This window comes from Lethenteron reissneri, chromosome 16 (assembly GCF_015708825.2).
Source record: "Lethenteron reissneri isolate LAM-NWPU_2019-01 chromosome 16, ASM1570882v1, whole genome shotgun sequence".
Taxonomy (NCBI): domain Eukaryota; kingdom Metazoa; phylum Chordata; class Hyperoartia; order Petromyzontiformes; family Petromyzontidae; genus Lethenteron; species Lethenteron reissneri.
The window spans coordinates 8392295-8419578 of record NC_083794.1 but is presented as its reverse complement, the minus strand read 5'-3'; the positions used below and the strand labels follow the sequence as shown (position 1 = coordinate 8419578).

The 27284-nt window shown below is 43.2% G+C and overlaps 2 protein-coding genes and 1 long non-coding RNA gene across 4 annotated transcripts; all 3 read right to left on the bottom strand.

Annotated features, from left to right (window-relative positions):
- Window positions 1-1891: 1891 nt before the first annotated feature.
- LOC133342930 (uncharacterized) lies at window positions 1892-5982 on the bottom strand. Its single transcript, XR_009755195.1, has 4 exons — window positions 5268-5982; window positions 4574-4759; window positions 3572-3719; window positions 1892-1961 (listed from the first exon to the last, which is right to left on the bottom strand). It is a non-coding gene; the product is annotated as an uncharacterized LOC133342930 (long non-coding RNA).
- Window positions 5983-10025: 4043 nt separating this feature from the next.
- Window positions 10026-18693, bottom strand: CCDC169 (coiled-coil domain containing 169). 2 transcript variants are annotated; one of them, XM_061552318.1, is made up of 9 exons: window positions 18586-18693; window positions 16777-16859; window positions 15651-15761; window positions 14589-14629; window positions 14055-14153; window positions 13153-13206; window positions 12915-12988; window positions 12145-12234; window positions 10026-11612 (listed from the first exon to the last, which is right to left on the bottom strand). In XM_061552318.1, exons 1-9 carry the CDS (start codon window positions 18660-18662, stop codon window positions 11474-11476), a joined length of 768 nt encoding a protein of 255 aa, XP_061408302.1. In that variant the 5' UTR covers window positions 18663-18693; the 3' UTR covers window positions 10026-11473. The 2 variants fall into 2 exon arrangements, with proteins under 2 accessions (XP_061408302.1, XP_061408303.1); XM_061552319.1 differs by having other exon boundaries at window positions 10026-11609.
- Window positions 18694-22329: 3636 nt separating this feature from the next.
- NDUFA11 (NADH:ubiquinone oxidoreductase subunit A11) lies at window positions 22330-26719 on the bottom strand. The gene is made up of 4 exons (XM_061552320.1): window positions 26506-26719; window positions 23749-23841; window positions 23186-23308; window positions 22330-23020 (listed from the first exon to the last, which is right to left on the bottom strand). Exons 1-4 carry the CDS (start codon window positions 26582-26584, stop codon window positions 22857-22859), a joined length of 459 nt encoding a protein of 152 aa, XP_061408304.1. The 5' UTR covers window positions 26585-26719; the 3' UTR covers window positions 22330-22856.
- Window positions 26720-27284: the final 565 nt, after the last annotated feature.

Sequence of the window (27284 nt, the reverse complement as noted above, 5' to 3'; positions counted from 1 at the left end):
ATTGTGGCACGTAACGATGAGGCCTTCATCCAGCAGTTGATTGTGGATGAAGATAATGAATAATGCATTGATTTATCGATAAAAATCAGTAATCACGCTAAATATACACAGTATCATGCGAGTAAGAATCAGTTACTTTCTATTTGTTTGTAATATGTGCTCTAAATTGCTTTAGTATCCTTTGTAATTGGCATACATTTACCACAATAAAAGAAATCATCATTCTTGAATCCAAATCGTGACGATTCATCACATCAAGAGGTTGCAGATTACGAATTGTTGAAATGTGTAATATATTCGGACAATAAAAAGAAAAGTCACTGCCCAAGACTATGTTAATGTTTTCAGTTATAAGGCAGTGTTTAATGCTAATTGTGCAGTGTTTCCATCAGCAGAGTTGGTACCTATCCCGTTAATCCCAGGATATTCTCCATTTGAGGCAGTTTTATTTGGGAATCTGCAAGTCCTCCCAGGACATTAAACTCCTATTTTTCGTCAGTTGTGTAATAATGCACCACTCATGACCAAACATTTACATGTAGTTCTCCTGTCTTCTAATTTTAAAATATTTTCTTATCATATTGGCCCAATTTTTTGTACCTCAGGAGGTGGCAACCATTGTCTTCAGCCTCTGAATATAGCATGAATGCTGGGACTTGATCTCTTTGAATGGGACGTTGAGCACAGGGTGGGTGGCTGGTTGAGCGATTAGTTTAGGTTACGTTGTTTTATACGGACCTTTGCGTTTCGTGACTTGGCCTCGCGTCCATCTCATCACCAGGTTGAGCTCGTCCAGGAAACTGCTTGCTGGGTTTCTCTGTCCTAGAGACAAGACGATGGACTGACATACAATTTAGATTTTCATGACATTGCTATAAACTATACTTATACGGTCAACTCTCAATTATCTGTGAGCGGATTGTCTGGGTTGCAGATTAATCATGCTTGTGAAAAAAAAAGATTTGTACTCCTTCTATATAATGTCTTGGCAGTTATGTTGGGAGAAAATCGTTGGACATCACGCTGAACTACATGTGACGCAAAATGTACTCTTATTACTACTACTTCTCAATGATGATTCAATAGCCATGATACCGTAAGATATTGAAAAGTAAATGTTAGATAAAAAACACGACTCATTAATTAAACCACACATTAGACACAAGCTCATTAGAAAATAATTTTCTCTGTCACAATGCTTATCGTGTAAATGAATGCAACTGCCATCATCATTGCATACTTAGTTTACTGCAGAACACAAATGGATAAACACTGGAGAAAATCACAAGCATATGTTTTAGTCCATCGGCTTATTGGCTTTCCAAATACATGAGCGTTTTTTCTCAGCAAGGAATCTCTGCATTGGTTTCGACCTTATGGGTCTCACCAGCAGAATCCAGCTTGTTAGACACATGCTTGCCGAGAATGCCAGAGGTCATTGGCAAAAGTGCCTCCATCGGAGCGATGGGGTCCCATGTCAATGAAAAAAAGCAATACTTTATTGTAATCAAACTAATTATACGTTGTCGTGTAGCATTAATGACAGAGCGATGATCATGATGGCAAATGCACGGACAGAATAAAAAGGAGACTTGAGAGACTTAATAGGCAGGAAAATAATGAATATAGACAACAAAAAGGACCTTCCATAATGTAGGTTTTTTTGTGTTAGATCGTGTAAATATAAATGTGTCGTTAAACACGCCACCACCCGACACAGCCAATTAGTAAGGTTTGTCACGTAAACAGAACATGCCAATTCATTTGTGGGTTTAACGACACATTTACCTATATTACAGATCATATTGGTCACGAAAGCCTACTACGTGTTAAAACAAAAAGGACCTTGATGGCGGGGCTGGCTGCAGTGCGTGAATGCTCTTGGGCCACAGGTCCTTTTGTGCCTTTGGCAGTTTGGTCACCCGGTGGTAGTTCTTATTGCTCTGCAGGTAATCAGCAAACTGCAGATAACAATTCGCAAACGGCGGAAAACAAATGTTGACGACATTGCGACACAATCCATCTATGAAAACCTCAAGACATCATCATCACCACTTAATATTCCTATCGCGCACACCGGCCTCAGGCAGGCGACCTCCGGTGGCAGCTGTCCCCCTGCGAGACTCAAGGTGAATGCAGCACAGGTCAGAAAGTTGCCACGAGGCGGAATGCTGCTGTGGCTTTGCAATGAAGTAATTTGCGAGTAATTTAAGACCACAGAGTACAAATGGCCTAAAAAAACACACATCGCAATACGCAAGAAACAAAAATACTAAAATCTGACATTTTTTACGATATCAACCGTTGACGCTCGTGTTGTTAGTGAGCACCCATTAAGGTCAGCATGGCATAAATGCAGGCATGGTTACTTTTGTTACAACAATGTTGCTCTTGATACAAAGCACGTGACACCATTTTATACGGAGTTGACCTATATGTTGGTCTGAGAAAGATGTTAAAGTGCATTTTCAAGGAAACTACCCCAAACGCACTTCCCGAATTGTTGGGCAAGGGCCCTGGTCAATGGCGGAGCCAGGATTTTCAGGTAGGGGGGGCAACCGCTCCAGCAATGAAAAATGATAGAGAAGTTGTTCCTAAGTAAGGACTTGTCCCTTGCTTTTATTCGACACGTGTGCGGCGATGGCGCAACCATCGATTGAGGGTCGAATTCGAACCATGTTGTGCGATCGGCATCGTGCTTTCTGAAGGTGTTGATGCCTTCAGGGAAGTTGTGGTCTGGATACGCAACTGCGCACACTTCTATGAGTCACTTATAACCGCTTTGCCGTTACTTATTGCCAATTATGGACTCAGACTATTGTCCTATCATCTTATAGAGTCCCTGGCACATAATAATATGCTACACAGTGGCAGTGGGGGGGGTCGCAAAATGCCGATTTATTACTAATAAACCCCAATGATCCGATCGAAATTAGGGATTTCGATCGAATCATTGGGAGGGGGGGGGGGGGCACGTGCCACCCCATCCTCCCCCCCACTGGCTCTGCCAGTGGCCCTGGTGTAAATGTCTTGCGTGTTCCGTTTAATTTCGTCCATTCGTCTAAATGGAACACTAGCAAACGATTTACATAAACTTCAAACAATCGATTCTTACACTCCAAAATTCACGTACAGTACCGCGAGCAGAATAATCGATTTCAAATCGAAGAACATATGCATCGTTAAACGTCGAATTCTCAAGTGTCGGCAGGGCCCGCCTTTGACAGCTTGGCTGCAGACCAGCGATAGTCACAGCTGTCAAGTGATGGGCGCATCGAGTGCGAGGCCCCTGAACCACCACTTTTACGACTTCACGGGGAACATCCAACTACCAGGGACAGGGGTATGTCTCCTCATTCATCGTGTCACTCTCTCCAATGCTGAAGGCTCTATCCTCCTGAAAATGCACGTGCACTAAATGACTGTGGAGGTTTTTCATGGTTGTGCTGTGAAGGACTGCCACTTCCGATTAGCCTGGTTGGCGACATACGGTGCGAAAGGAGTTCAGTATGCTTATGTACAGAAGGAAGCCGTGTGTGCGGGTGCGTGCGTGGGCACGCGTGTGCGGCACCTGCTGCATGTGCTGGGCCGAGACCAGGGGTAGGACAAGGTGCAAGTAGGAGACAGCGGCTTCCAATACAGAGGCCATATCGGGTCTCTTTATGGTGTTCGAAGGCAGCAGGCTGTTCATGTTGATGCAGCAATGCTTGATTCGCCCCCTTCAGCCAAAGTGGAAATCGGGTGTTTTGAACTAATTTGGCATAACCTGCTCTCAGAACGAACATGTCGCGTAAATCACAACAAGACTGACAACACGCAACAAAATCACTCTCTGAGAACATCTGAATAAACGCTACAAGAGTGAGGGACAACAGGCGTGGTAACTGTAAAATGGTAAGTGGCGGACGAGAGGGCATGACCACACCGGAAAGAGTGGAGAGAACCACACCGAGGAACGGCGCAGGAAAAACGAGGCCAAGTTACAGGCAGACGAAGCGACCGGTGCCCCAACGAGTCCCAAGGGGATGGGGCCCTACACCATCGAGTCGCACGGGGCCACCGGGGTGGCACAAACATCTCCCTGGGCAACCTCAGGAGGGTCAAGGGTACTTCTTAGTGTTAGGTGAGAGTATTCACCTGTCAATAAATCACATTGTGTGCCTCTTTACCAGTGCTATCAGCTGTTCACACTCCTCCCAGCATGCACCAATGGAAGGACACGGCGTCCAAGCGCAAGAGGTCTCCGAATGTATTTATAAATGCATCTCCGATAAGCACGGTTGGCTATGTACGCTGCGAACAAAAGTTCAACATACATACTGTACATTCTAGTGCATGCACGCAAAGCAGCACTGCTTAGTACTGGACATCTGTGAAAAATACTGGAAATCTGTGAAAAGAGCTTCATAGCAGATCGGATTCCTCCAGTAGAAATATTCTGATTCTGAACCTCCACGTGACCATGCCCCACATAACCACCGCAGTTCCACAAATTGTCGAGACAAACCCCCATTGGTTGCGCATACCGCAGGTTGGGAACCGCTGGTCCAGGAACAACACAGGTGCTTCTCACCTGCGTTGGCGCTCCTTCACCGAGTGCCTGACCAGGGCAGTGCTGTTCTTGCAGTTTGCCCGCACTACCAGATCAACCCGAGCTTTCTTCAGCACAACCTGGGTCTGTCCAGAATCCTGAACACCACCACCTTCCTTCGTGGCCTTGCGAACCCCTTCCAAGCTTGGCTGTTGCGGAGTTGTCAATCTGAGTGCAGTGTTTATGTTCCATTTAGGGTTTTTTTTTTTATGTACGCGTTATACGCGTGTACAGAGAGAGGCAGACGACAAAATAGGCACGTAAGGATTCGGTGACGATTTGGTGTCATAAAGCAAGTTAAGAATGGATATTTTCTTACATTTGCATTTTATGGTTTGTGTTGTTCATCTGATATGTTACATCTCATTTTCAGTCTAGTTTATTATTTTAACCCCAAAATAAAATTGGCATACAATATAAATTGTAAAGAATATGTTCTTATATACAATTCATGTATAATGGCCATGAGAATCAGTATTACAGGAGCTATTCGAAGCATCATGCACATTTAAACAAATCTTAAAATAATGATATCTTGTGGAGAAACGGAAACATTTGACAATATGATGGTATGTTTTGACATTCAGTCAAATAAACAATGCAGGGAGGAGAGATAAGCACGTTTGGAACGGCATTCAAACTTTGCCCCAGATATTGGTGAACACAAAGGTGTTACCTTATCGATGTGTTTTCCGTGGAGTTGCCTTGGCTGGGGCCAGTGTTTTGGATAGCCGGAGGGATTTGCTGGAAGCTATCCCATAGCGCAAGCGAAGTCCACTTTGTGAGGATCCTCTGTATTGCCTGCTGCGTTAATGGACACTCAACTGTGTCATCAATGCCGAACGCAGACAAATTATCTGATGAGACAACATACACACTCGTCAGATAACCAAGTAAACATTTCTATATATATATAAACTATTATTGCTCTATTATCATACACTGAAAACTGTTTTGTCTCTCAATCTTAAATGTCCAACCTGTACAATTTGACCTTTGAACTCCTATAATTGGTGTCTTCTCGTTTATCTTGCTGTCATATCTGAAAAACAGCAACTTAAAAATCACTACAAACTCAAAAACAACTAAATAAAAACATTACAAACACAGACTTTTAGCACTGTCTATTTGGGACCACATTTAAAAATCGTGCCAGCACAACCACAAAAATGTACAATTCATTAAAATATTTTACAGGCTTTCCCATCTCTATCTAAAACAATCCCCAAATATCATAAACCACAAGCCCAGTACATTGCATTTGTATAATCAGTAATTCCACAAGGACCATTAGAATTCCTCAGAAAATGCCTTTCCACAAATAACATGAACTTGGCCCCAAACTTAATCGGCTCACACCTTGGTTAAATAAAGGACACAAAGCTAACGGCTGCTGCTCTGCGATAACCCAGGCTTGGTGCCAATATTGTGATAGCAACGTGACCAGGTCAGTGCACCCCACTCCCTGAATTAGTTTTCTATTTCAAGGGCGCACGGTACATTCCCGAAACCCCAGAATGGTTTGTTTGTCCTCGAGCCCAAGACACGTTGCTTCTCCCGATCCTGTCCCACGCGCTGGCTCGCCCGGTGCCCACGGTGACCTGACGAAGCAGGACACGTGGAGCGCGGCGTGGCGCGCCTGTCCCCGCGACGCCAGCTCCAGCAGCAGCAGAGCGAAGGGGTGGCGGGCGCACAGCTGTGGTGCGCTCAGGGCCTCGCTCCACTCCAGCCGAAGCGACTGCGCCCTTGGCGGCAGCGCGTTCTGCACGCGCCAGGCCACCTCCTGGCACCATCTGAGTCGGCCCACCATCAGCAGGCACGCCTGCGCACACGCACGTAATTCGTGAGCTCAGAGCAGCTATTCGGTTGTATTTGTTGGTACCGAGGTAGCATAACTTTAGCGAGTTACAATTATTTTTGGGCCAAAAAAATGTGAATTGTGTGATAACTGTTTGAAATGAGTGGGTTATCATATAATTCACGATTCTAAACTGTATAAATACATTCTTAATTTTAGAACTTTCGTGACTGCAGGAATTATTATTTGGTTCTTTCGGTTAAGTCACGTCTAAAGATAAAATAATAAATTAAATTAAATAATAGCATACGACGTTTCGATTGCAACACAAGCAATCATCATCAGGTATAATGAAATAGCGACATAAAATCTAACCAGAAAACTATAGACAGACATATTAGCAGACAGATATCACCAAGATACATAGAGGGAGCAACACAGGTAACAGAGAGGGGTGATCATATCTGTGGTAGCAATACACATGTAAATACATGTAAATACATGTGTAAATACATGTGTATTGCTACCTTAGGTGACATAAATTTCTGTTCTGGCCCATGGGACTAACACAGTCATTCGGTTATTCTGCCTACATTGAAGGCTCGGTCTACAAAAAAACTGCTTTGTCTCATCCACAATGTGTTCAACCACCAGACTGAAGGTAGAAGACGCTTTTCGTCCCGCTTCTTCCCTTGCAGTGCAGCCACAGAAATCCCCTCCCAATGTCTCGTCTCCCTGGTTATATGGATGTTGAACTTCTTTCGCACCGTCTTGCTCCCACCCACTGGCCACTTGGGGTTGCAACCAACTCCTCGGATCCATGATAGGCAGGGATGAAGGGGGGAGGCAAGACAGTTTCCGTCATTCTGTCCCAAACAGCTCTGGATGAAATTAAGCCCTGGATGTAACTTCAGGAAGCACTTTCAAGTGACTGGGTTATGAGTCGGCGATGCTGCTGTTGCCTTAGGCAGTAGTGCAACAAGGACAATTAACACAGCCATCGTTAACACTGCGGCCTTAAAAGGAACACATAGGGTGCTTCAAAATGTTTTAACACTTCTGAGAATTTGCGATAATACCACAATCAATGCCCCTCCGGGCTTTGGAGACCACCTGGAGAAGATTCCAGGTATGGGTTGACAATGATGGAGCTTTGAACATACATTTGTTATCATGTTAGTGTATTATCCGTTTTTTTGCCATTACCAAGTCCCATAATTGTTAACATTTTTAAAGCACCCTGTATAATTGGTCACGTTTCGGTCAACACTAGTCCTTAAATGTGTTGAGTTGTGTTATTACACACAGAATCTTACAAATTAATGTCCCATTAAAGCGAGCAAATTGACGATTTAATTAAACTTTACCGACAAGTTGCGCTGCCTTGCGACGGTGCAAGATACATCCTTTACCACAAAGCACACTTTTGTAATTAAGAAACGTAAACGTTAAATTGTACAATACCGTGTAGCACGGAATACCACTTGCATTTCAAACTCATGCTGCCCAAGATGCATTTAAATGATCGTACAAAACACATTACTGCAATGCATAACAGCACACTCTTCGTTAAATTATACTGTACGTACATTTACGTCTATAGAATAATCTTAGATTTATCTGAATTTATGAAAATTACCAAAAAAAAACACTTCACTTAATTTGTATCCTATGACAAAAAAATTATTTAAACCATGTAAATACGGAAATGTTTGTTCAGGGTTTATTGCTTTCATCTTATGTGATCAAATCTTCATCGGAATCACATTTCCACTACGCGTTAACACAGCACAAAACTCACATGAGCACACTACGGGTAAGCCCTGGTACAATGCCGATGCAGTTTTATTACCAATATCCCTAGTACTTGCAATGCCGCTTGGCTTTAGAGGGAAAGACTCCATAATAAAGGGTCTTCTTCGGGTTAGATTTCGTTAATATACGTGTGTCCTGAACCCACCACCACCCGACACAGCCAATTAGTGAGTTTTGTCACGTAAACAGAACGTGCCAATTAGTTACTGCTTCAGCACAACGTTGTGTTGGAGAGTAAATCCACACGATTTGAGTACGGTACAGCCACACATTTAAAATGTTGTGGATTTACTCTCCAACACACCGAGATGTGCTGAAGTGGTAACAAATTGGCACGTTTTGTTTACGCGACAAACCCTACCTATCGTCTGTGTCGGGTGGTGGTGGGTGAACCGACACATTTATATTTACCGCACCTCCCAATACAATGCATCAAGGCATCCTCAGGCAGGCAACCCTCGATGGCAGCTGTCCCCTGCGAGACTCAAGGTGAATGCGACACCGGCCAAACAAATCCCATCTACACAGATAAATAACTCCACCGCGGTTAACAACGGCGTTTAAATCCCACCCCCGCCCACGTGCTCGCGACGCACACGTGCGTTGTGCAGTCGCAGCTCTACCCGGACCCAGTGTTCAGCGACACAACTCCAGCAAACAAAGGCACGCGTGTTTGGTTTGCAGATACGCGTGCTGCTTTTGCTGCCATTTAAAACGAACCATCCAAAAAAGCCACAAAACTCACGTCCGTGGCCCCAGTTGCACGCGAAGAGGCCGCGTTTGCGTCACTGGAGGCCGTGCTCATGACTACCTCTTCTTCGCTGCGTGTTGGGGTGGGGGGGATCGTCTTCTTCTTGCAACACTTGTGTCGTGCAGTTCGGTGCTGATAAGATGGCACGGACAACCGTGTGCTGTCTTCCTGGGCTGGCACAGCACAGAGAGAGGGTGCGGCATGTGCCTTGTGCGCGTGTGGAATTGGGACACGTGCTCCCGTCTAAATAATCAGAGGAGACACCGTCCTGTGTTGCAGGTGTCTACGCAGGTGCTTCATATCAAGGTGATTTGGTTCGTGCTCTTATCTACAGAGGTGCCCCCATTCTGTACAAATTACGTTCGAGCAGTTTAACACGATGCTGTGCAGGTGCTTTGTTTACAGGGAAATGTTTCAGTCGATTATTTGTGACACTTCACTTGGAATTGCTTTCGTGATATATCTTTGTTTACTTAATAATATTGAAAACCTATATCTGTTTAACTTTTCTGTAGCTTAGATTTGTAACTTGTGCTATGATAAATCTGGAAGTAACCTACCAAACACGATTTGCGCTGCAGGGATTTTATATTTAGCTTTGGTATTTAACGTTCATTTCTCGTTTAATTATTTTCGAACCCTCGTGTGTTTTGTTCCGATTGCTTTTACTTCTTCTTTGCTTTGTTCTGGCTTTTGTCTTTTTGGTGACCCAGGTCACCCTTGCAAATGAGACTCAACCTGGTCTCTTTGAGTTCTCACCTGGTTAAATAAAATACTTCATACTTGAACTCAGTTGTCCACGAGTGTAATTACACATAAACATACAGAAATACAAGCACAGGTATACACATATTCAGTCATTCACATATATACACACCATGCTAGCCCATACACACCTCGTGCTTAATTCACCTGGCTCTCCACATGAAAGATATACGCAACACATTTTATTCAATACGATTTATCCTGAATAATAATTTAAGTACTTTGGGGGGTGCATGAACAGATTACAAGTGTTCACCACATTCTGTAAGTCCCATTGCCTTATGACTGTAAAATACAAAGTAAACAGTTGGGGCACATCTGCCTTTTTATTGACAAGTGAGACGTTTTAACGACAGCAAGGTCCAGGTCATCGGTTTGAAATTTCACCGTTCGGGTAGACTTAAGTATACCGTATAGGGGGTAGAACAAACATGAAACAATACACAGCCCTCTACTGTGTCCGTGCAGCATCTTGAGATGCGGTCATTTAAATACAGTGCATCCAAATTGTATCGCAATGCAAAATCACAACACTTAAATACTTCAACGGCAAATAAAACTCACAATGGATTTAAACACTCGCAATTCAGTGATTTAACAAAATACCAAACGGTACACCACGCGCTCCAGTTGCAGGGCACTCTGGAGTGAGGGGGCCCTTGACCTCACACCCCCGCCAGATTCCACCCCTCAGCTGGTACATTGAAGGAGCCAGGTGCAGCGCATTTGTTACAATAAAGCCAGCATAGTCGATTGCTATGAAGGGTGGCTTCGGTCCTGCAATCGATGCTCACCCCGACTAGCCTTGCAATGAGAACCTACTGCAAAAATGAAGCCTTGCTTGACTGGTAACAGCATGGCCCCTGCAATATTGCCACGAATTGTAAATGTATGTAATTGGACACAACCTGTCACTCATGGAGATGCTCCACAGGCTAACACTGCTGGAAGACAAGCCGCACAACTGACTTTCCATGGTATAGGGGTCCTTTTATAGTCCAGTGATTCCTGAACTTTCTGGACCCTCAAATTTTGCAGACCAGCATGCGCCAATAATGTTTGTAAACATGAAAACAACTCCAAAATGTTTCATGAAAAATCCATAAAAATTAATAACTTGCCTTGAATTGAGTAATTTAAATAATTGTTCAATGAAAGTAAATGAAATACATGGTGTTTTGTGAAAAAGATAAAAGTTCTGCAGACCACTTCTTACAGCCTTTCGGATTGTGAGTGGTCCATGATCCAGAGGTTGGGAACAGCTCTTCTATACAATTCTAGTTTTGAAAGTGTTATTTAAAGTGGGACTTTAACTAATGCCCATCAATCTCATAAAATACGTGATCAATTGTACATATAACTTAAGTATGCAGGTTTGACAGCTCAAAATGTTGTCCTATTTTGCACTTTTAAACAAGTGTCCGTTATATTTTTCAAGCCACAACAAATTGATATTACTACATCAGTGTATAAAAACTTTTAAAAAACAAATGTAAACTGTATTTATGTAATATATTTAACAAACGTGAATATAACCAGATAAACCTGTGCATTGGCACAATGAACATTTTCATTATTTGTCCTATACATGTTGCTATGCAGTACAAATCACCCAACGTTACAAAATGTTCTTAACTGAACTGACATCACACATGGGCAGGCGTGTGCACAGCACACAACGGGTCTGACATTCAGCGAATGATGTGAACATCGTGTCAGCACGAACTTTTATAGCCACAAGCTGCCATGTCCTCTACAGAACAACGGGGGCCTGGAATTTTCCCAGTTTCGGCAGCTGATTCCCGTGTGGGCGTCTCCTTATGGGACCTTGTTGGGGCTCTGAAGTTGTCTGCTGCCGATGTTGCTGCTGCGTCGTCACGCCATGTGCTCTGCTGTGAATGACAAAACAATGGTTAATTTCTGTGCTGCAAGGCCATGGTGATGGATATGAATTTGTGCGTGTCATTTACGTTACATGAGAATGGAAATATTCACTGGAAATTAGGGAGAGTGTAATCCAGTCATGGACTTAGTTGATTATTATTTTGAGGTAAGGCATTTTTTAAACATAATTTCTCATGTAGAATGAGATGCATAAATGATAGTAATCAATGCCACATGTCTAACATTTGCAACAATGCTTCATACCACTGGTATGTTTGAGTGAGGGTAGAAACCTCCAGTGGACAATACAGACGCTGCAACTACATCTGTCCAGCTGATGAGACAACAACTTTGTGAGTCAAATATAGCTGCAAGTTCCCAAATATTTACCAGCTCTTAGACACATGATCCAACACGAGGTTCAGTGCAGGTGCTGGGGACAAAGTGCTCTCTAGCCATGAGCTCTGCATTAGAAGCTGTCGTAGGGCAGGAACAAGCCAGCAGGCAGTGTGTCTGCAATAGAGCTGTGAGCGTCCTCACCGTGGCAGAGCCCCCGCTGGTAGCTGAGGGAGCCATGTCCCTCCAGAGTCGGTCGGTTCATGGCCACCTTCTTGAGAAGGCCGCCCTTTTCTACAGCAAAAATTAAAAAAAATATGGTCCAACTGTAAGTATTTCATTACTTTTGGAATAAAAAACATATGCTTGCTATTAAGGTATGATAGCAAGTAAGCTGTTTAACTATCTATGGATTTACATTTTTTATGTTAGCCCCTTGTATGCTTGGCTTTTCTCCAGGCTCTCTGTATTTCACACACAAACACTCAATAACTGGCTAATCATAGCTAGCAGTTGAGACTTTCCTGGGTAAAGCCCAGGGTTTATTCATAACTTTTCAGAAAACTTCATCAAAAATATAATATTAAGCCCTTTGTTCATCCACTGCTGGATGAAGTCCTCAACACACTGTGTAAGTTAGGGAAGTTATTTGACCATATTTCACGATCGTGGTCAGTGCACATTCTTGAAAGGAGTGCCCAGGACCAGTTAAGATATCACTATTCACTGATGTTAGCCATGGACAGGAATTTGTTTGCCGGGTTCATTGCAAAATAAAATAAACACCACACCACCCCTTCCACCTGTATAAACTTATCAAATGTCTATTACATGATAATATATTACAAGCATCTTTTATTGGGTCAACAAGCATAAGTAAGTAAGACTGCAGCTCATAAAGCGCCGATCTAAAGAAACTATTTAGGAATGTATTAATGGTATACGAGTGCCAACATCACATCTGCATTGCGTACCGTTTGGAACGTTCAAGGTCCTGTGGTCCTGTTGCTGGTTGCACCTTCTTTTGCCTTGTCGAAATGTCCATCGTCTTTCCCCGACAGCCAACCATGACAGAGAAAGAACAAGACGCAGGCATGCATTGGCACCACCTCGCATTTACAATAAGTTCACAATCACCTTTGGCTATTGCCACTAATATAGAAAGTGAATTAACTTAAACTGGTACTGTATTGAACACATGCACGCACTTACCTCTCCCAACTGGTTGAGTACTTCTCTCTTTTCATTTATTACCTTGTGGTATGCCTAGGACATAATATAAGCAGATTGTAACCGACAACATTACATCTTACCCTACACCGTCATTCTGTTAAAAATCTTGTCACAACATAATACTGACGTCATTTTTACCAAGTGTTGTTTTGCCTCAAAATATTTGCAAAAGTGAAGTACTGTTATTAGCTGTCAATCACAACATGATATAAATTTCAAATATTTATTTCCGTTTTTATCATTAAAAATGTGTGAATTTAGATGGAAAATAAAATAACTGAGACCAGTGTATGGACTTAAATAGCACCCCTTAGTCCAATACTTAAAATGAGCGTTCAGTCTCTTAAGGCGAAGAATTGCCCCCGAGCAGTGAGCTCATACCGAGCTTCATTCGCCTGTTTTCATTCACTTGCAGAGAATGCCACTTGTGTGTAGGTGTATTTGGTTTTCATGGAATTTGTGTTTTTTCTTACCTACAATCAACATGGGGGCATCTTCAAAATCAATTCAACTCTTCGAGTAATTTTAATTACATGGTTAAACCATCATTGACGAGCTGTTTTTGGAAATAATTCGACCCTTGATATGCACTTTACTTTGAAATATAAATTGTAAACTAATTTCTTTAGAACAAATTTTTGTGTTTAGTTTTTTGTCCTTCCCCCGCACCTCCGATTAGCATGGTTGGCTACGTATGATGCGAAATAAGTTCAACATACATAATTGCTTGGAGAACCTTTTTCTGTTGTCAGGTGAAAAACCTAACGGACACGTAACAGTCCTGAACCACTGCAAAGGAATCGGCATGATATCGCATTCATCAGAGAGCCATATAAAATAATTTGTTCCTCTCGTGTCACCCCTTGTACATGGTCTTTTACCTTTGCCTCCTGTGCAATGCGCCACTCATAATCCACTAGCGTCTCTTGCAGACTCTGCCGCTCCTCCTCCTTCTTCCAAAGCAGCTGCTTCAGGCTTTCCTGATTGTCAAGACAGCAAAGTGGTCACATCAGCACAGCATTAACCCTCTTAAAATGCACTCAACACAGCACTTGCGTCAGCAGTTTATACAAATGCAATCTACTGCTAATTAAGATGAAAATATCTCAAAAACGCACATCAACTACTATTTACAGTCTACATAAAATATTATCTATGTCAACAAATGTATAACTAACATGGATGGAAAATCCAATAATGTACAATACTGCAACCTACAAAACCACGTGATAAAGATGTATCCATTTGCAAAGAACACGTATAGGAGACAAGGCCAACAGTTTTAGAATACAGTACATCATTATTTACAGCTGCTACTTCATATCTGCTGTTGTGTGCAAAGATGAGGCAGTGTCGCTACAGTGCCCTCTATTTGACAGAAAGTCAAACTGAATAAGCAGAGAAGTCACACTTACCTTCGACTGCTGATTATATCCCTGCATGACATTTGACCTCTCTGCAACAACATACATTTTTCATTTTAAACCAGCAATGAGGCCATACCACAAGACTGTACAGTCCTTGCCGTTTATATACATTGTACATTAAGAAGAGTTTTGTTTAACAGCATCCGGTTAGAAACACACTCGTGTACATTACCCGCTGGTTGCAGGGTGTACTCACATTTTTCTCATCCATCCCCAGACAATCCCACTGAACTTAGTCCACCAACTCTAAAATTCTTTCCAACATCCCCTTACCTCAACCAAGACTGTAATCAAATTCAGAAATTCAAGACAATCCATGACATGTTTTACTCATTGCTAAGGATGTCACACTGCACTTTGAGAGTCAGAGAAATCTGTTTTCACTCTAGCCAGCAGAAGGACTGTGTCAGTTTCAATTACTGTACTTGAATAGGCAAAAGTCAAGGTCATAATGTCTAATCCCATTAATGCCACAACACCTCTAGTCTTGCAGGATCCTGAACATCGTACAAGTACCAAAGGGAGATGGAACCTTGGGTAATCATCGCACTAACAGAGACCGATGAGCCTTCAGTAGTGTGCTTTACCACCACACCACAACATGATAACTGATTTTGTGTTTAGTTTATTGTCCTTCCACGGAACTTCCGATTAGCACGGTTGGCTACATACGGTGCGAAAGCAGTTTAACGTAATACAGTCCATACATACATGACCAGACTAAAACAAATTTTATTTTACCAGGTAAGGCCCACTGAGCTATATAGCTTTTTCTTAGAAGCGATCTGGCTACAAATGATAGCTCAACATAGAAATGTATAGCAGGAAAATACTCTAAAATGCTTTTATCTTAATGTGGAGGGAAAAACCAGAGGACCCGGAGAAAAATCTATGCGACCACGGGGCGAGTGACATGTAAACTTCAAATTTACAGGCGTCAGGATTCGGATCGAACCCACCGATCTCCTGTATACCAGGCGAGGGAATTAACATCTCGCCACCGAGACACATGGGAGAAATGCGTATTGAGCCACGGTGGCCTGGCAGCACCTCTCAGGGTGTCACGGCCCTCCTTCACTTTCGTCCTCATCTCCTCCAGCTGCAGCCGCAGACGCTCGTTGAGCTCTCGCTGCGTCTCGTACCGCGTCCGCCACTCGCACCCTGCCGGGAATTGTCTCACATCAGTGTCTGCCGTGGAAAGGCTTGCGGCTCAAGGCAGCTGTGCTCGGATATTTTGAGAGATGATGGAGGGTTAAATGTATCCCACCACTCCACTAAGTGATCTATTGTACATTCTTAATGCGTGTATTCATCGTACATAATAAAACATTTGTAACATAGGATATACATCTAACAGCATGTGGGCACACACTAAACAATTCTGTTTACAGTACATGTGGGTTCGAATCCAGATAGCAGCCCATAAGTAAGCAAGGTTCTCAAGTGTATCTAGTTAATGGTTACAGTAACTACACATGTAAATATATTGAAGTTTAATTTGCACACACTGTCATTTGGTTAAATTCCAGCTCGATTGGCCTGTCATTCGACAAGCTCATGGATTGTGTAAAAGTGCGCCACCTCCTGTGGAAAGGATAAAAGGTCTACTTAAAGGATTCTTCATAAGTAGTCCAGTATATAATACGCGTTTTGACATGTATTTTTTTCTCCCCAAAATGAACTGTTATGTATAATAGCACAATCTGAATCAATTGAGAAAACGGCCATTATATATTAACATTTAACGTTTGACTTTTACTTTATAACATGAAATGTATGGAATTATAGAGTATCCACCAGCAATTGACGACCTCAAATAAATATCAACTTTCAAGTTAATTTTGTTAAACCAGATGAGAACTCAAGAGACCAGGATATACGGTAGTCTCAGTTGCAAAAGTTACCTGGGGAATTAGTCTGCCAGTAGGGGGGCGATGATTGCTACGTGGAATCCCTGTTGATTAATTTGCAGTGTAATTTTTTTACTTGGCAAATTTAGACCCTGTATGTATGTTGAACTTCTTTTACATGGTACGTAGCCAACCGTACTAATCGGCACACGATGGGCTACTCTTGAAAAGGATGTCAAGGATTCCTTAAGGTCTAACGAGTGCCTCACTGTTCATGGAGACAAACTATGCTAAACAAAGATTATGATTCTGAATTCAATATTCACCTTCCTCCTCCACCTGTCCCAGCCTTTTCTCCATCTCAATGGCCGTCTTTTGCAACTCCTTAATGGAAATCTCCAACATCATCCTGACCACGCACGCACACATACGGACAGACAAATGGAAAACAAGCATTTACTGCTTTTTGTGTTTAGTTTGTTGTCCTTCCCCTGCACCTCCGATTAGCACGGTTGACTACGTACGGTGCGAACGAAGTTCAACATATGTACAACAAATTCATCCGAGTGGGGTCATTGTTCAACAGCAACGCTTCTGGTGAGCGTACATGGAGGTGGATGCTTAGAGAAGGGATTGTACAAATATTCATAATACAGGTTTTTTTGTGGGTTAGATCACGTAAATGTGTCGTTAAACCCGCTACCACCCGATACATCCAATTAGTAAGGTTTGTCATGTAAACAGAACATCAAAATTCGTTACTAGTACAGCACACCGGTGTGTTGGAGAGCAAAGCCACAACATTTACAATCTGAGTACGACGTTGCCAGTAATTACAACTAGCTTCGTCAGGCGACATTGTATAAGCAATACGTTCCCAATGTCTTTCAGATAACCAATGGCCACTGACAAATGTATAGCGTTACATTTTTTTACTTAGTTGGAAGGTATTTATAAATGCTCAGGTCATTTCTGAAAAATAAGTTAATCGCTCAGTGGGCTTTACCTGGAAAGATATTTTGAAAAGTTATTTGTTTACCTTCCCGAAACATTGCACTCCTATCGTGTTTTTTGTATTGTTTGTTGTTGTAACGTTCTGACCCGCTCCTACTGGACATCTGTGAAAAAGAGCTTTAGAGCTCATCGGATTCCAACAGTATCAATACATACTACGTCGAAGAATAGGTTTTCCCCTTTTTTCTGGCAAAAAAAAACTGAAACCTTTTCAGACGCTGTCGCCTCGACAGACCTGGTTTTCACCTAAGGACGGCTGCTTGCGTTGTGGCCGAAACGTCGTGAGAATTATTTTATTATGTTTTATTTTTATTATTGTATTACTTCCCTTCTACATGACTTTACCGAAAGAACCAAGAAGATGAAACCTTTGTACAAGGCATCATGTCTGCATTAACCACAATACCTGTGGTCAGAATTCAAACAAAAACACACTCTGATAATGCAGACATGATGCCTTGTAAAAAGGTTTCAGTTTTGTTGCCAGAAAAAAGGGGAAAACCTATTCTTATATTTTGGTACTGGCAAAGGAGGTCCCATGATGTAGATGCTCACCCCGAGCTCTCATTACTCTGATAGTGGCATTGTCTTTGAGCTGTACGCCTTTTGGCGTCCTCTGGTCTAGCACCGTTTGAGACGAGGCTCAAAAGAAAGCTGTCTCTGGTGTGGACCAATCAGTTTCAAGGGAAATGCATAAATCAAGATTTAATGCATATTACCAGTGTGTTTTTTGTTAGCATTCTGACCACGGGTATTGTGGTTAATGCAGACATGATGCCTTGTAAAAAGGTTTCAGATTTGTTGCCAGAAAAAAAGGGTAAAACCTATTCTTATATTTTGGAACTGGCAACGGAGGTCCCATGAAATGACGTCTGTGCGAACGTGAATCGATTCCTACAAGTCATGTTCGATTCCAACCCCATAAGAAAACGTTGAACGGAATCGATACCAGGAATCGCTAACTTGCGATTTCGATTCTTGCTGCTGTTTACGATTAACATCGCGGTACTGAAATTGCTTCTGGTCCAGAACAGAATCCGTCGCCCTGTATTCACCACCACCCCACCACGCCCCCACGACGCCTCGCAAGCCCTCGGGCTCGCCGCGGACTCACGACTCACTTCATCTGCCGCTGCTGCGCGATCTCCGCCCCGAGACTCGTTCGCTCTTCCTTGGGACCCGATCCCAACGCCTCCATTCTCTCTCCCTCCTCGCTTCCGGCTTCCCGCGTCTCCATGGCGACCTACGTCACGCGGCCACGCCCCCCTACCCCCACCGCGCATGCGCACTTAGCGACGGACGCCATTTTGTTACTCGTTCCCGCCAATTTTTTTCGTATACAAACCTCACCCCCCCCCGCCCGCTTCTTATCTCATCCAATACAGAAGTTTGTCGGCTTATTCTTGTTCTATCGCGCTAATTCGTTTCTTTACGCGGTTTTTGTTGAGTCGTTAGCATCGTTACGAAGCGCGCTATGGACGAAAGCTCGACACCCAAGTACAAAAAGGATTATCAGCGGATTCAGGAGCTCTTGGGTCAGCGCATTGTCAATGTATTATAGTTCCGTTGTGTTGTGCAGGAATTCATATCCTTGGTTCTTTCGGTAAAGTCACGTAGATAGAAAATTAAAGCTAAAAACCACGACGTTTCGATCGCAACACAAGCGGTCTTTATCGGGCGGAGAGAAAAGAGGGGAAAACCTCCAAATGCCACTGCTTCTAAGGGCTTTAAAAATACACAGCTTTGCTCAACTTTTAAAGTAATTCCTGCAGTCACTAAAGCTTCAAATCAAGTTTGGAAGCGCTTATAAGCAGTTGTATTTGGAGGCTTTCATCCTCTTTCTCTCGGCCTGATGAAGACCGTTTGTGTTGCGATCGAAACGTCGTGGTTTTAGCTTTTATTTATAATTTAATTTTTATTTTCTATCTACGTGACTTTACCGAAAGAACCAAGAATATAGTTCAGTTTTGTGTTTATTATTATTAAAGTTACTACACTTTCGTGCTTGGCTTCCTCGAGCCCGACTTGTAAGCGGAACGATGCGAAGGGTGCAAATCCCAGACCGTAATTCATGCGGGTCGATAAAGCTAAGTACCATTTCGTGGAAAGTGAAACGACAGCGATTGTCTGGATAAGTATTGTATATGTCTCGCCATGGTAATGCCGTGTAACTTCTCTACGAGATTATGGCGTTGATTTGTGCCTGGATCGGTACTAGTCGGTCTGTTGTAAAAGGAAAGACATTTAAACTCAATTGACAAACCTCTAATTCAAGTTATATTCAACGTCAATTCAGTGGCGGAACTCGAGGCCTATTGGCACGACTGACCGTGTATTTTAAGCGTTTGTTATCGTGAACGAAACTTCAAGGTGGTGTCTGACCACGACACTAGGCTTAAGTTAATTTAGTTTGACCGGGTACGAACGCCGCATAGAATACCATAACAGTCTCCCATACCGTAGGTTCATATTAGGGCTGAGCGATTTGGGGGAAATATCCAATTGCGATTTTTCTGACATTGGGATTTTATTTTTTATAAACAAAAATCTAAGTCAAGCTTGAGTTCAATGTTCACTGTGTAATAGATTTAAAACGTGATGGAGCATTACCACATGATACCATCAAAATATGAACTGCTCTATATATTCTAATGCATGGATGAGAACTTAAAATATATTAATTGCTTCCAACATGTATTTATTAAAATGCTGTAATTGAAATAGAACAATCAAACAGAACAATTGAGTTAAATAAAGTTATAATACAAAATAAAACAATTCCAATAAGAAATAGGACTTTTCAAATCGCTAAAAATCGCGATTTGCTAATCGCATTGTTTCAAATTTCGATTTGAAATCGATTAATCGTTCAGCTCGAGTTCATATACACGCAATGTGCAGGACTGTATATGTCGTTGCGTGTTTGTTGAACACCAAAAGCTTGTTAGTTGCACTCGATATGTTAAGGAATTCCTAGAATCGGCGACCCTTGTTATCCACGGGACAGAATATCGTGCAAACTCCTATTATTTGCTCCTGCAGGCGAGCTGGCTTTCGTTGCTCCATCTGGGTCGTCATTCGCGAGGTTTGCAAAACGAATTACAAAGAAGCAGGTTGTGTAAATGTCGCTCAAGGGGCTTCTGCCCCTTTGTGTTCCGTATCACAGTGACGCTTAAAGAAGAAGCAATGGAGATCCAGAAGCATCACCAGGCGATTTTGCAGTACCACTCTTCTCTGAAGGACCTCAATACTAGCTTCCTAGAGGTAAGAGTATGTAATGTCATGCGTGTATTAAATGGTGTTTACATGTGCATGGACACGCACATTAAGTTGAAATTGTGGCGTCAGACCACTAAAGCAATTTTGAGTCGGTCTAACCGAATTCTGGGTGAAGGCCTTCCGTTGTCATTCCCCCTCGTGGTCTGTAGATGTACCGTATAGTATGCAGACAAAAGTAACCTGTGCTTGATGTAGTGTTTGTAACGCGGTGCTGCATGTGTGTTCTTCTGCAGACACAGCAAAGGCTGGCGAGAGTGGCTGCCGTTCGCCCCAAAAGCACCAACCAATACAGCTTTCCGTAGCATGGCTGGCTGTCAGAAACCAGTCCATCCATGTTGCAGAGTTCAGCAATGATGCTTAAGCCGTCTTTCAAGGCTCTATCTCGGGTGCATGGAACAACAACATGTTTAAGTTAATATAGCCAAGGGGTGTATTACTACAACTTGAAAGGTCACCTCGAATAGAATACCATTTCAAAAGATGACAGTTGTACCCAATTCCTTTTTGCTACCTCCATGCCAACTGTGTTTTAATGTCTTCGTTGGGTTTGCCGACACAAATGTACACACTTCTCAGGATTTAAATAAGAAACGGAAAAAACTAAGTTCTTTTAAATATGTACATAGGTGGTGTATACTTCATAAAATAGGCTTCAAAACCTGGCCACTATATGCTATATTGGCATCGCTGTCATGATGCACCTACTTGAGTAGCAGTGACATTACGAGTACAATGATGCACTTGACCGAATGTTCATTCTGACTAATGAAGCTTTATACACGTGTTGCACAGCAAATGATTTACAGGACTGTATCTAAAAGCTACACTTTTGAGGCTGTATCTTAATAGTAGTTTCTAGACCATTTATATTGGTTATATAGCGGATATTTTATTTAGACTGGAGGAATCCGATAAGCTATGAAGCTCTTTTTTTTCAGACGTCCAGTATTGTACAAAAATAACATTCTGATAGGCTGGAGACCACGTGCCATTTCAACAATTAGCATATTCTAGATTTGAAGTTTTCGTGACTGCAAGGATCCATACTCTTTGGTTATTTTGGTAAAGTCACGTAGGTGAAAAAAAATTTTAATCACGTTTCGGGCGCTTGTGTTGCGTCCAGAACGTCATTTAATTTATTTTTTCACCTACGTGATTTTACCGAAAGAACCAAAGAGTACAATTAGCATATGTATAAAATCCCGACCCCTAAACCCTATTTGATAATTACAGAACTGGCATTCTTTCATTTTATCAGCTGAATGCTAAATAAGCTAAAATTGTAAAGGACTACTAAGTGATGTACCAAGGAAAGTCTGACTGGAAGCTTGGATTCAAATCGGTTGGAATAGTGCCAGACTCATCTTTTCCTTAATCTGCAGGGACAACACTCCCTAAATGTCAGTGCGAGAAGGTGTTGTAGACTAATTCTGTATTTAAAAATGTATACAATTAATGAATGACAAATGTATTATCGTTCTGTATTTGTCAGCTGTTGTATAATGGTTATTGCACTTGCTTTAAAAAAATAAAAATGTAAATGTTACATTGGAATCAAGTTACTGTGAATATTAAGTGCTCTAATGTATTTTAATGGAGGTGGGTTTGTTTTGCATATACACAAAACCTATGGTAGGAAATATTTTCGGTATCCTTCAAAGTTCTTCGTTGCACCACAGTAGTTGGTCCAGGATGTGTAGTTCATTATAATATACATAATTAACCTTGTTTAAAATGTAAAGACTGACATAATTTAACATTTTTTAAACATCCCAAAACACTGTAGGTTACCATTGCTGATTGGTCATTGATCAGTACGCATTTCATTTGTTGTATTCACCTTTATTTAGGATTCAGTACAATATACGACAACCATCTTTTCAAGATGATTTCTTTACAAGGCAAAATTTACAATGTGGTTAAATGGCAACATGTCTTTGTCAACTTATCTTTCATTAGAACTTGTGTAAGTGACTTTGAATGTGCTGCACATACAGGAAGATTGTAAATCTGCACGCTTCAATATCCAAGTGCCTATGTGTGTATTCACACCAGGTGTCTGTCGGTGTGTGCATGCATGTCTGCCCTTGAACTCTGAAACGATTCCATCCTCTTAATGCGATGCCTTGGGTGAAGGGGCAATCGCTTGCGCGTCTACTTCAGCCTGCGTTAGCGCTGGCGCAATGAAACGCCAGCCCTCCCGGTGGCCGACCTTTGCGAGCACGCCCAGAGAGCCCAATGTAACGCAGCCCATAGATGCCACGCTGAAACTGTGGGCTGCAACAAAACAGAAAAGTTTTTTGCATGAAATAGGTTCACAAATATCCTAAAACATTTTATTAAATACACAGGGATGACTGCAAATAAAAAGGGAAAATGGACAGCATTGCTTGGCAAACCCAGTGCCATGCTCTCAAGACTTGCACCCATCCACAAACTCACCTCGGGTGCCTAAAGCCAGGCCAGCGCTGCAGCCTCCGACAAAGTGATTGAAAGCGTTGTCAGGCTCGTTCAGGACCTGAGCGCTGAGGCACGTGCCCACGCTGAAGATGGCACCGAGGGCGGCTGAGTATACAAACACGCACCACAGTACATACTTGGCATCTCATGCTTAACCTAATTAGGAGTCAGCATCTGACACGAGATCTGATTCTTGTATAGTCTCATGTTTTGTCTTATTTACTCAATTAGCCTTATATCACAGCATAACATTCACATTTCACTTGCATAAATAAAACAAGCAGTTCATGCACAATTTAGTGCAACGTATCAATAATGTAAGAATTTATTTTAAAGGGTATTTTGCTAACACCTTGTGTTTATGTTCATTCAAATACCCCACATGACCTGCTACATAACTCCACATGACAAACCAAGCTCGTGTGCTGAACACTCATAATAAAGACTGGTTGACTGGCATATGAGGTAAGGGAGTAACTGAAGGAAAACGTCTTTGTACGTTTTATATACAATCAGACGGTATCATGCATGGTGTGCGCACGAACCTATCCCGGCGGTTCCTGCCCCAAACCGCATCAGTGTACCCGCCGTGGTCGTGGACTCGAAAGCGCAGAGGTAATACGCTGTGCCAAGCGCACCTGGAAGACATTCACATTTCACACGTGACTGAATGTAACATTACAACAAAAGTTAGGCGATATCATACTTTGTTCTATCCATTCAATTGTACAGTACACAAACTTGGGCACTTCAAGAAGAACAGTGGAAGTAGCTAAAATATATATACTAATAAATAATGGTATTGATCTGGAGCTTTTAAGCAATACCGACATTAAAAGAAGTAAAAATAGGGATTTATTTTGGACAGAAGATTGTCTGAAACTGGGAATCCCACTCTCACAAGCGGATTGGCCAGTGCCAGACGAAGTCGGAAGTTGGCCATGAGAGGGCTGCGAGCGCACACCGACCTGTTTGTGTCGCCAAGGCATAAAGTCAACATCAACTGTGAAATAAGCAGTAGGTCAAGCCCGATTATCAAATGTGGTGTTTTCTGTTAATATGTCAATATTCATTCGCAATCGTCAGTCTCGGTGGAAGTGTGACCGAATTTTAAATGTTATTGTCCTTACACCAAGTCCTAATCTGTGCTTATCTCTGTGGGAAGTCACGAACCAGTCATCAAAATTCCACACTCCTATAGAGTTGACCAATTACTGTATAACCAATGCCGACTGCCCACTAAGTGGTGCGATATCATCATGTATTTCTTATTGTACAGACTCCATAAAGTTGACAATTGCCTCAAGACACTGAATTGACCCAGGGTGGGATAATTAAATCGACAACTCAAGTGGCAGTCCTGTTGCTTCAATGAGCCACATACCTGGAATAGAAACGTTAAGCTACGACTAACATTAATACAACAGCATTGTTAAAACAACAAAAGGCCGGTGGCACTGGCAATCGGAAGGGTAAAAGTAAAAAATTTGGTGTTAGCGGCTCATCATCTCTCTGTGTTCAGTGAAATGCCACGCCATCGTGTAGGAAGTAATGAGTGGTTGTCCTGTGGAATGGACTGTCCTCGGCCATAGGAATGCGTCACTTCCAAAGTAGCGTCACCAACGGAGATGAGCGTTCCCCCGGCCCTTGGGCATGGAGACACTTTGATTTTCAGTTTATCCGAAAAAATACAGGAAACAATCTCAAGCTATTGCCCCAGCAAATGAAATAAAACAAATCACCATCTCTTATTAACAGTCTTGCAACTAAAACATTGCAAACTAATGTTTAAATGAATGGCTCTCTTCACAACGAAGTGGCCAAAACAGTTGGCTTGCAGCTGGAGCCTGCGCATGACAAAGTTGACATTGGGAAACATTTTGACAATAACGACAACATTGCAACTAAAACATTGCAAACTAATGTTTGAATTAATGGCTCTCTTCACAACGAAGTGGCCAAAACAGTTGGCTTGCAGCTGCAGCCTGCGCATGACAAAGTTGACATTGGGAAACATTTTGACAATAACGACAACATTGCAACTAAAACATTGCAAACTAATGTTTGAATTAATGGCTCTCTTCACAACGAAGTGGCCAAAACAGTTGGCTTGCAGCTGGAGCCTGCGCATGACAAAGTTGACATTGGGAAACATTTTGACAATAACGACAACATTGCAACTAAAACATTGCAAACTAATGTTTGAATTAATGGCTCTCTTCACAACGAAGTGGCCAAAACAGTTGGCTTGCAGCTGGAGCCTGCGCATGACAAAGTTGACATTGGGAAACATTTTGACAATAACGACAACATTGCAACTAAAACATTGCAAACTAATGTTTGAATTAATGGCTCTCTTCACAACGAAGTGGCCAAAAGTTGGCTTGCAGCTGGAGCCTGCGCATGACAAAGTTGACATTGGGAAACATTTTGACAATAACGACAACATTGCAACTAAAACATTGCAAACTAATGTTTGAATTAATGGCTCTCTTCACAACGAAGTGGACAAAACAGTTGGCTTGCAGCTGGAGCCTGCGCATGACAAAGTTGACATTGGGAAACATTTTGACAATAACGACAACATTGCAACTAAAACATTGCAAACTAATGTTTGAATTAATGGCTCTCTTCACAACGAAGTGGACAAAACAGTTGGCTTGCAGCTGGAGCCTGCGCATGACAAAGTTGACAATGGGAAGCATTTTGACACTAACGACAACACGATTCCACGAAGAGCAGCGTACAGCGTTAAAGGGATAGTTGAAGATGTGACCCATTGCAGAGAACCTTTATAACGCACACACATCGAACAGCTCATTTACATGTAGTGCCTAAGTTGAGTGTCCTGGGTTGTCTGTTACGGGCTTGACATTTCGTGAATAATCAAACAGACTACAGACTTGTCACTGCCCGGCGCGCTCTCGTGGCGTCAGCACGACATCACATCCATACTTTACTAACGACTGGGTCCCTGTGCGAGCACATGAGCATATGAGACCATGGGCATCTATGACAGTCTATTGTTTTCTGCGAGTCTGAGTATCTAGGCAAGTCAATGGGTCCACTCACTGTTGTCTGTGCGAGTCTACGGTTCTTCTAAGTTCCGCGTACGGACAGCTGCCCACTGGGGATTCCCCCTGCTTGCCTACCCTGTCAGGGCAATGGAATGCTTTGATGCAAGGAGTTGTGAGAAATGCCGGGAATGAGAAGGGGGCCCTCCCCTCCATCATAACAACGCGGTCACTGGGACGGACCCCAAGGGCGCCCTGCGGCCTCCTTCAGCCGCGCCGACCACTCACCCACGATGCCGCCCATTTTCGTCGCCTCCACGGTCTTCTGCAGAGGGTCGGCGTTGTCCGCCTTGTCCCAGAACCCCATCGTGGATCGGTCTCCAGCCGCCGATGCCGAGAGGAAGCGGAGGGATGGGGGGGTCGAGACGCCTTCGCTTGCGACGCTTGCGAGCGGCGGAGCTCGGTCCGGGCAGTCTCCTCGAACTGAGGTCAAGGCGGGTCACAGCAAGCCGCGCCGTGATTGGTCCAAGCTGGAGCCCGCTTTACCGCTCACACCCATTGGTCGAGCGCGTGCGGCACTTTGTGGGGGCGTGGGTGGTGTTTTTTCACCTCTTCCCTCCCCCCTCTTATTCCCTCCCTCCTCCCACCCCACCTCCCCCCTACCCCCTCATTCCCCCTCCTACCCCCTCCTCCTCCCCCTTCCTCCCACCCCTCCTCCCCTCTCCTCCTCCCACCCCTCCTCCCCCTACCTTCTCATTCCCCCTCCTACCCCCTCCTCCTCCCCCTCCTCCTCCCCCTTCCTCCCACCCCTCCTCCCCTCTCCTCCTCTTACCCCTCCTCCCCTCTCCTCCTCCCACCCCTCCTCCCCCTACCCCCTCATTCCCCCTCCTACCCCCTCCTCCTCCCCCTTCCTCCCACCCCTCCTCCCCTCTCCTCCTCCCACCCCCCTCCCCCCTACCTTCTCATTCCCCCTCCTACCCCTCCTCCTCCCCCCCTCCTCCCCCTTCCTCCCACCCCTCCGTCCCCTCGTCCTCCTCTTATTACTACCCTCCTCCCCTCTCCTCCTC

Excerpts from the sequence above, each read along its gene's own strand:
- CCDC169 (XM_061552318.1), bottom strand. The coding sequence starts at position 18,662 with ATGGAGGCGTTGGGATCGGGTCCCAAGGAAGAGCGAACGAGTCTCGGG. Across the intron at positions 12,989-13,152 it reads TACTCAACCAGTTGGGAGAG|ACGATGGACATTTCGACAAG; the intron begins GTAAGTGCGTGC and ends TGTCGGGGAAAG. Across the intron at positions 12,235-12,914 it reads GACCTTGAACGTTCCAAACG|AAAAGGGCGGCCTTCTCAAG; the intron begins GTACGCAATGCA and ends TTTTTGCTGTAG.
- NDUFA11 (XM_061552320.1), bottom strand. The coding sequence starts at position 26,584 with ATGGGGTTCTGGGACAAGGCGGACAACGCCGACCCTCTGCAGAAGACC. Across the intron at positions 23,842-26,505 it reads GAAAATGGGCGGCATCGTGG|GTGCGCTTGGCACAGCGTAT; the intron begins GTGAGTGGTCGG and ends AATGTCTTCCAG. Across the intron at positions 23,021-23,185 it reads CCTGGCTTTAGGCACCCGAG|CCCACAGTTTCAGCGTGGCA; the intron begins GTGAGTTTGTGG and ends GTTTTGTTGCAG.